Here is an 8,610-nt window from a genome sequence, read left to right on the forward strand (position 1 = left end):
CCCCACAAGTTCTTTCCTTCCTTCCTTGGGGGTGACTCAATGGGAGACCCAAGCCGCGGGCACCTTTGTTAAGGTGTGATGGGCACAATATGGCCGCAATGGAGGGGGCACAGGAGGACTTCTCCTGGGCTCCAACTTCCCAGGAGGGAAACCGTGTAAGAGGCAGAAATATAAACAAATTGCACCAAACACACATAAAAAACCGAACCAAAACAAAGCAAGAAAACAAAACCAGCTACATAAATTGCAAAAAAAAAAAAAAAAAAAGGAGTTCTGGTTCTATTTGTTCTTCAATATTGTAATACTTTCATCAAGGCATAGAAAGAAAAACCAGGAACATTGTAATAAGAGGAACAGAAGCCCCCCTGCCTTGCATCTATCATGCAAGTCATTTGTGCCTGGTCCCCACCCCAAACAGGTTAGCTGTGCTGTACCATGGACAGATGAGTCTATCATCCAAGCACGTAGTTCTTGACCCAAGATAGCCATTCTGGCTTTGGCTTGCAAGTCTGGCTGGCATTTCATCTCCCGAGGGAGCCAGTCTTACATCATGGCCCTTTACCCTGTTCACTGTGAGAGTAACGGGGCCTGGGCGGGCTGCACTCAGGCAACAGAAGAGATCTCGCTGTGTTTCTGCTCTCTGCAGAAGAGAGTCCTGGGGGAGGGCCAGCAGCCGCCCTGGCTGCTGGGGTGACAGCAGAAGAGGGCAGCCATCAGCAAGACCAGGGCAATGATGATGAAGAGTGCCCACTGGATGAGGCTGGGGTAGATGAAGGGCAGGATGAGGAGAATGAGCAAGACCAGTAGGAGCAGGTGTGCCACCAGGCGCCGGGCTGCCACGCGATTGGCACTTGCCACCTCCTGCCCATCCTCTCCTGCCAAGCCGGGGTGCCCTGCTGTCAAGGTGGCAGGACTCAGCAGCTCCTGAGGACAGAGCCACACCTCTGAGCATGGCCGGGCTAGCCGTCCCACCACGGCCTCCTGGTCACGCAGGCTGCAGATGAGGCCTCCGGGGACGGTGGTGGCCTTACGGCACAGTGGGCAGGTGATGGACCAGGTGTTGTCCTGCACACACAGCAGAAGCTTCAGGCAGACAGCACAGAAGGAGTGCTGGCAGCCCAGCAGCTTAGGAAGTCGGGCACAGCTGTAGGGCTCCCGGCACACCAGGCATTCCAGGTCACGATCCGTGGACCCGCGATGACCCCCAGCAGGGACTGCAGTGTTGGTGGTGGTGGCTCCTGCAGAGATAGGCTGGGGCTGCTGGGGTGCTAGCTGATGCGGGACCTCAGTGCAGGCCATTCTGGGCATGGGAGCCGGTGGGACGTGGCAGCTCAGGGCCTGGGCATAGACAAGGAGCGTCAGTCAGCGGGTGCCGCTGGCACCTGGATGTAGTCTGACCTTAGGCTGGGTGTATCAAGCCTCCGTTTCCTTCTTGTAAGGTGCCTGGTGACAACAATCGTCTGGCCACTCTCCCAGGGCTGCTCAGCTCGTTTCTGGGTTTGTGTTGTCCCTTCAGGTATTGTTATTATTTCTTTTCTAGAAACCTAGGGTTAATCAGTAACTTGCAGGCCTGGAGACTTTGAATTACCTGATGGAAGGGCCAAAGTGGGCAGGGCCTACGAGTGAATCAGGATTTTCCTGTGGAGCCAGGTGACTCATGAGTGCCTTGTGAGCTTTAGGATGCATTAGAATTCCCACCACCCCTGGAGCCTTTTAAAGTGCAGCTCTCTGGGCCCCAAACCCAGAGACTGAGATTCAGTAGGTTTGAATGGGATCTAAGAAGGCACAGTTAACAGACATCGTCATGATTTTAACACAGGTGGACTGGGGGACCCCACTTTGAGAAACACCGCGATAGGGGGGGATCTCAGACAAAACCTTTTGGATGTCAGGATCATCCAAAAATTTGTGCTTTGAGCACATTTGCAAGCAGGTGGCCTCATGAAGAAAAGACGAGTGTTTGTTCCTTCATTTGTTTGTCAGAATTGTACACCTGAAATCTATGTAACTTTACTAACAATTGTCACCCCAATAAACTTTAATTTAAAAAAAAAAGAAGAAGAAGAAGAGAGGAGTGATAGGAAAGTATTCTGAGTAGTGGGGGGCAGAAAAAAACACAGAAAACCAAACACAGAAAAAAACAAACCATCCCACAGCTAATTAGCACCAGCTCCTGCAGTAGGTTCCTCTAAAGTCACGACTGTTGTAGTAACAGTTAACTGATTCTCAAGCATCTCATCCATACCTTGCTGTGCACTTCATATACCTGATAGCAGGTGCCATTAGTTGTGTGCTAGGCACACTGCACACCCAATAGTAAGAGGAAGAGCGGCCATTTATTTGGCCTATTCTGAGGAAGCCCCATGTCAGGGATCTTATCTGCGGTCTCCTGGAATCCTGGCACAGCGCTATAAAGAAGGCACTGGAGGCCTGAAAGCTGAAGCAGGGTGTGGCCAGGGCAGGACAGCTGGCTGCCCGCCAAGGGGCCTTCTCTGGGGCAGGAGCTTGTGGAATCTACCAGTGTCCAAGGTCGGGTTCCCAGCTGCATGGTTCCAGAAACTCAATCTGGTCAGTTTGCTGGAGGCAATTGGCTTCCAGAAAGCTGACTCAAGCTAACAGGACTCATGTGGGACTGACAGACATAAGCAGCATGGCTGTTAAGAAAACGTGATCTCTTTACCTTGCCCTGAACGTCAGAGGGCGGGTGGCACAATCCACTCCCTCAAACAATTGCCTCACTGAGGCCAGGACAAATCTGCAAGGACACGTGGAGTGATCTGCTCGTGTCACCTGTTGAGGTCTACAGAGTCCAGCTCTTCTGATCCAACTCTTTCCCTGATCCCAGGGGGTAGGCATAGCCCTCTTGCTTCACCTCCCCCCTGGGTTCCTCTATCTCTGAAATCTAACACCCCACCCCTACCCCGGTCATCACATCTCTTCTCCTCAAGCCTTCATTCTGACTATCAGTTATTTCTTTTTCTTTTCTTTCTTTCTTTCTTTCTTTTTTTTTTTTTTTTTAAGATTTTATTGGGGAAGGGGAACAGGACTTTATTGGGGAACAGTGCGTACTTCCAGGCCTTTTTTTCCAAGTCAAGTTGTTGTCCTTTCAGTCTTAGTTGTGGAGGGTGCAGCTCAGCTCCAGGTCCAGTTGTCGTTTTTCTAGTTGCAAGGGGGCGCTGCCCACCATCCCTTGTGGGACTCGAGGAATTGTACTGGCAACCTTGTTATTGAGAGCCCACTGGCCCATGTGGGAATCAAACCGGCAGCCTTCGGAGTTGGGAGCATTGAGCTCTAACTGCCTGAGCCACTGGGCCGGCCCTATCAGTTATTTCTTTCCCTCCAGATCAAGCTGAAAGGGGCCCCAGATCTAGCATCGGGCATCTATTTTCTCCCCATCCCTAGTATTCATTTTACCTTCCATAGTGGCTTGTTTTCCCTTTTGGTAACCACTGCTCACCGCTGTTATCCTGTGTGGTCCTCAGCTCTGTGGAAAGGGGAGGTGATGTAATTCAGGGCAGACCGATGAGCATATTCCACTCCACTGGCTGCAACAGTTGGTTCTGACATAGACATGTGATCTAAACCAAGCCATTGATATTCAATTCTGAAATTTCTATTGGAACTAACTGAGAAATTTCTCCAATTGCTTGGTTTCCAAACTAGGAGATGGAGCTCTGGAGCTGCGTTGGCCACGGTATGCAAAGAAGTTGCCTAAAAACAAGGTCAGCACAAAAAAAAAGAACGAGTCAGGAAAAGGCCTGATGACATTGTTTGAATGCCTGCATCCAGCCATGCCTGAAGCCAGAGCTCTCTATCTTTGGCTTTTTAAATTATATTAACCTATAAAATCTGCCCCAGTTTTCATTCTTAAGCCATCCTGAATTGGATTTCTGTCCCTTGCAAGGGAAATAATAACACAGCAATAGATGAAGAAGCTTTTACTTGCTGTCTGACACAGGATCAAACGTCGAGCAATCAGCTTGTACCCGGCCAAGCGTGTACTATTGCCTGTGTGTCACTATGCTAAGAGACTCTTCTTCTTTCCTCTGCGTTGACTTGCATATATCATGCTCCTTTCCGTTTGCTAAACCCTAGGAAGGGTTGAGGATAGGAGGAGAAAACATTTGTTGAGCTGCATTCATTTATAATGAGAAATAGAAATTCAGGTGGACAACAATGATGTCAGCTTGGCCAGTGCCCCCTCCCTCAGAGAGTCCGCTTTACAGGAAAGCCCAATAATCAAGAAGGTAGCTGGGTGAGGTTGAAATCAGACCAAGTGTAGTTATTTGGGCTGAGTGTCTAAAGAATAACCCTTTGATGTTGTTGGGCGACCACCACGAAGAAAAATATATTGGTTATAACCACCCAATATTATAGAAATGTATAAAGTAGAACATGAAAGTTCCTTTGACAAAGTTCCTTCTATTCCCTGAGAAATGAACAGCTTTTGACAGCATGTTACTTCCTGTTGTGCCCCTCTTACTATCTCAGCTTGGGAACCACTTTGTTTCTGAAAGGCGCCTCTGCTTACCTATCATCTGCACTGGCTTTATAGTTAGAAATCCAGCTCCTGTCACCTTACGAGCTGGGTGACCTTAGACGAGTCATTTCCACTTCATTGAGGCTCAGTTTTGTGTTTTTTTAATTTGCTAAAATGGAGACAATCACACTATAGGAAATTATGGAGCTTACTTTAGCCCCCACCTCCAACCACACCTGCTCAGGGGACACTCAGTAATTTATGCACCTTGCTTTGCAACTGATGTAATTGATTCCTTCCAGGGCCACGGAGATAAAACCCTTTGGTGATCTGTTCAACCAGCGTTTCTTAAAGAAAACTGAATGTGGGCAGAATCGGGAGTGTAGCCCAAAGCAAGTCTATCTCAGGGGAAGTACAAAATGTCTCCGGAGCCTTCAAATGTTAAATTCATCAGGTTTCTCATTCTGCTCTGCGTTATATTGTACTTGCTGTAATATTAGAATTTGAAAACTCAGAGTCCTTCCAAAACTCCAAATAAAACATAATTGTTTTTTTTAATTGCTGTACAAATATGAGCTCATTCATTCTCAGTAAAAACCTGTTTCTTTTCCTTTCAAAATGCTGTTTCTTCCACAGTGTGACTTCAAATACCCCAGGTATTATAAGGAGTTTGAGAAACACCGCCTCAGTGGGGTTAGAATTTCACACCCGGCTGCAAGTGGGGGAAACGGAGCCAGTTCTCTTGAGATGGACCGCCTTGGAATCCCACGTGCTGGCAACCACAGACCCATGCCCTACAAGACATTTCTGATCTGAGTCTTAGGCTCTGTCTCAAGTTCATTGGGCAAGGAGTGAGGGAGCAGTGACGTCACGAGGTCAAACTGTCAGATCCATGTCTGACCTCTGACCTTGGCTGACCCACCCTCACTCCACACTCCACTGGCCTCAGAGAGCTGTGTCACAGCAAATGGCTCATCACCCTGGCTCTTCCCCCCGGGGCTGGCTGATGTCCTAGCTCACACTCTTATTCCAGAATTCCTGTCTCTGTGCTCCTCAGAACCCAGCTGGCAATACCTCCATCTACCTCCAAGCATCTGTGTGTCTGAGGATGGATTGGTGGGGGAGACGGAGGAAGGGGATTTGGAACCTAAATGACAACACCAGGATAAGGAAGATCAAGTATGGAAAAGGGGAGATGATGCAAAAGAGAACGTGAGCGCCTCAGGCCCCAACCGCAGGAAGTGGGACACGGCACTTGGTTTTCTTTTTCTGCTTTTTATGAATAATTATGTTTAAAGAAATCCGCCATTATGGTAAAACAAGAAAAAAAAGAATTACTGAAGAACATAAAAAAAAGATACAGTCATCAGCAATCTCAGAGCCCACAGAGAACAAGTGCTAATTTTGATATATCCCTTTAGACTTCTTTCTGTGCCTACTTCACAAAAATGTTTTCTTCTGTTAAAATGGGACCCTGTTATTTATATTTTGGCAATGTGTATTTTTACTTGATAGCTTGTCATACGTCTCTTTCACATATTAATAAATACACTTCCGATCATTCATGAAGGTCGTGTGGTATTTTGTCATATGAATGTGCCATGTTTCAGTTTATCGGGTCCCACGAGTGGCATGTTGCGGTGTTTTTCCACTTTCCACCGTTAACAGTCCTGAGACGAGCATCCTCGGACATGTGGTTTTCCCTATCCTGCCCTTTCAAAGCTGCAATCTGTACGTTATCTTCTCCAGCTGCCTTTTTGGCTGAAGAGCCTCAGGTGGTTCAGACTACCGTACGATGAGCTGTTCATGAACCTGATTTAAGCTGTGAAGGTTGGCGCTCTTGGCTGATGATCAACAGATGAAACCACTTTTGTCCGACTCAGAATTATCAAAGTGCATCTACTCCTGAGGTTACAGAAACCAGATAACAAGCCCCGAAGGCCACACTTTTTTGAATTTGGAATGATTCTAGGGTTCTGACCCATTTCCCACTGCCACCTCTAAACTGCTGTGGGGATAGCTTCCCAGAGAGCAGTTTCCAGGCTCTCGACCTCACATGGAAAGGTTCTGGCTCGGGTAGTAGACGGCCATCAGCTGTGACTAGTTGGCCATCAGCTGTTACCGGTTAGCCATGGGCCACTGATATAACTGCAGTGGCTAAGCTAGCAATCGTGGATTGCAGTTAGCAAGGGGTTGGTGGGTTGGCAGAGAAGTGGACGGCAGATTGCAGGTCATGTGGCTCCTGCTTCCTGTTTCTCCAACCCAGCCGCCAGCGAGATTATAGTGTCATGACCCCCTTATCTATGGGTCCGTGGGTGTTCCTTTTTGGCCTCACCATATCTTGTGTTCTTATGTGGGGAGCGGGACTGGAGACCCTGCATGACACTGCCTTTTCTGTCCCCCGCCCTCCCCTATCTCGTTGGCCAGCTCTAGTTCAGACTTCCACTTGGAACTCTTCCTTGACGTACTTCTGACCATCTCCTGGGACACATCTAGCGTGTCTTTGAGACTCCATTCCTTTAACTGCTTCTTCAGCTCCATGCAGCTAAGCCAGTAGGCAAAGGGAACCCCACCTTTGTATCTGTCCCAGGTCCCCCAGGGAGCACACCTGGTCCCCACCTGGTGGAGATGGAGCATCGCACAGGCTGTGAGAAATTCTCATCTTCATCCTCTATGCAATCTCTATTGCGTGTCCTCTAGTTGTTTGGACTAAGAGTGTGAGTCCTGGAAAGGAGGAGTTTGAGGAAGAAATATCCTTATTTCATCACGAGAGTAAGAGAAGAGCCAAAGTCTGGACCACGTCAAACACCATTGCCTTAAACTATCAGGTGGTGTCATGCAAGATGTCATGCGGGGTCTCAGCTCCCGCACCCCACGTGAGAACACAGGATATGGTGAGGCCAAAAAGGAACACCCATGGAGCCATAGATAGGGGAGTCATACCACTATATTCTCGCTGGCGGCTGGGTTGGAGACACAGGAAGCAGGAGCTACACGATCCGCAACCTGCCGTCCACTTCTCTCTGCCAACAAACCTCACTTGCTAGCTGCAATCTGCTGTGCTAACTGCAGTCGCTCTTGCTAGCTCAGCCACCATCTCCTTGCTAGCCCCCATTTGCTGCTAGTGTAGCCACAGCAGTTATATTCATGGCCAATGGCTCACTGGTTACAGCTGACGGCCAACTAGCCACAGCTGATGGCCATCCAATCACAGTTGATGGCCATTTACTACCTGAGCCAGCACCTTTCCACGTGAGGTCGAGAGCCTGGAAACTGCACTCCTGGGTCTGTCCCCACGGGTGGCTAACTCTGTCAAACGCCTGATTGAGAGGACTTTTATCTGGAGGAGTTTAGCTCAGCCATTCCCATCGATCAGCATGTCTCAAAGGGTGGGCCACGCATCTCAAACATGGTCTCTAGCTCTGTGAGCTTCTAAAAGATGCTCCTGAAAAAAATATGGAGTGAATGGAGAGGAGGGTTCCATCGAACTTCGAGTCACATGGACATGTGAGTGTTAAAAGCGCTCAGAGATCCTCCAGTTAAAAAACCTGATTTTGTTTAATTCTGATTTTATTTTGACCTTATCTGCCTGTGGAACCCTCTTCTGGTAGAACAGTTATCAATGCTGTGTATAACTCTGAGGTTCTGAGAAAGAGTTTGGGAAGTGCTATTGGATCAAGCTAAACCATTAGAAACTTGCATTTGACCCTGCTTTCTAGAGGTTCTTATGAGTTGTATTTCGGGGCTATTTTGTGGGCTTTCCTCAAAGGATACTCTAAGAAATAGGCTTATGAAAACTGTTACTGCATGTATCTTTGGGGATGTGGCCAGGAACACCTGTACACACGTATGAAAAATTTTGGGGTGGAGGGCCTATGGGCTGGAAAAGACTTTGTTTCCTCTGAGTGCACATTGTGTGTCTATCCACATTATTCAGATATTCTGAACTACATAATTGACTGTTTCCCATTTTTGCTTTGGCCACCAGGAAGCTCAACCGCAGCAACTGTGAAATATCACATTTGGTGTGGGTGGTGCTGCAGGCCATCCCCATCGCCTTAGTTTATACTTCTTGTTCTAATTTACGGTTTACCTAGTCCTGACGTCTGATGTTTGTCTTCATGTTCATA

General features: G+C 48.1%; 1 protein-coding gene across 3 annotated transcripts; it reads right to left on the reverse strand.

Annotated features, from left to right (window-relative positions):
• Nucleotides 1–402: 402 nt before the first annotated feature.
• RNF186 (ring finger protein 186) lies at nt 403–3,688 on the reverse strand. Of its 3 annotated transcripts, none has more exons than XM_033115189.1 (2): nt 3,458–3,688; nt 403–1,338 (listed from the first exon to the last, which is right to left on the reverse strand). In XM_033115189.1, the coding sequence occupies exon 2, from the start codon at nt 1,306–1,308 to the stop codon at nt 604–606; it is 705 nt and encodes a 234-aa protein (XP_032971080.1). In that variant the 5' UTR covers nt 1,309–1,338; nt 3,458–3,688; the 3' UTR covers nt 403–603. The 3 variants fall into 3 exon arrangements, with proteins under 3 accessions (XP_032971080.1, XP_032971079.1, XP_032971078.1); XM_033115188.1 differs by having other exon boundaries at nt 3,415–3,688; XM_033115187.1 differs by lacking the exon at nt 3,458–3,688 and adding an exon at nt 2,267–2,376.
• Between the last annotated feature and the right edge of the window lie 4,922 nt (nt 3,689–8,610).

This window comes from Rhinolophus ferrumequinum, chromosome 9, assembly GCF_004115265.2.
Source record: "Rhinolophus ferrumequinum isolate MPI-CBG mRhiFer1 chromosome 9, mRhiFer1_v1.p, whole genome shotgun sequence".
In the NCBI taxonomy this organism is placed as follows: Eukaryota; Metazoa; Chordata; class Mammalia; order Chiroptera; family Rhinolophidae; genus Rhinolophus; species Rhinolophus ferrumequinum.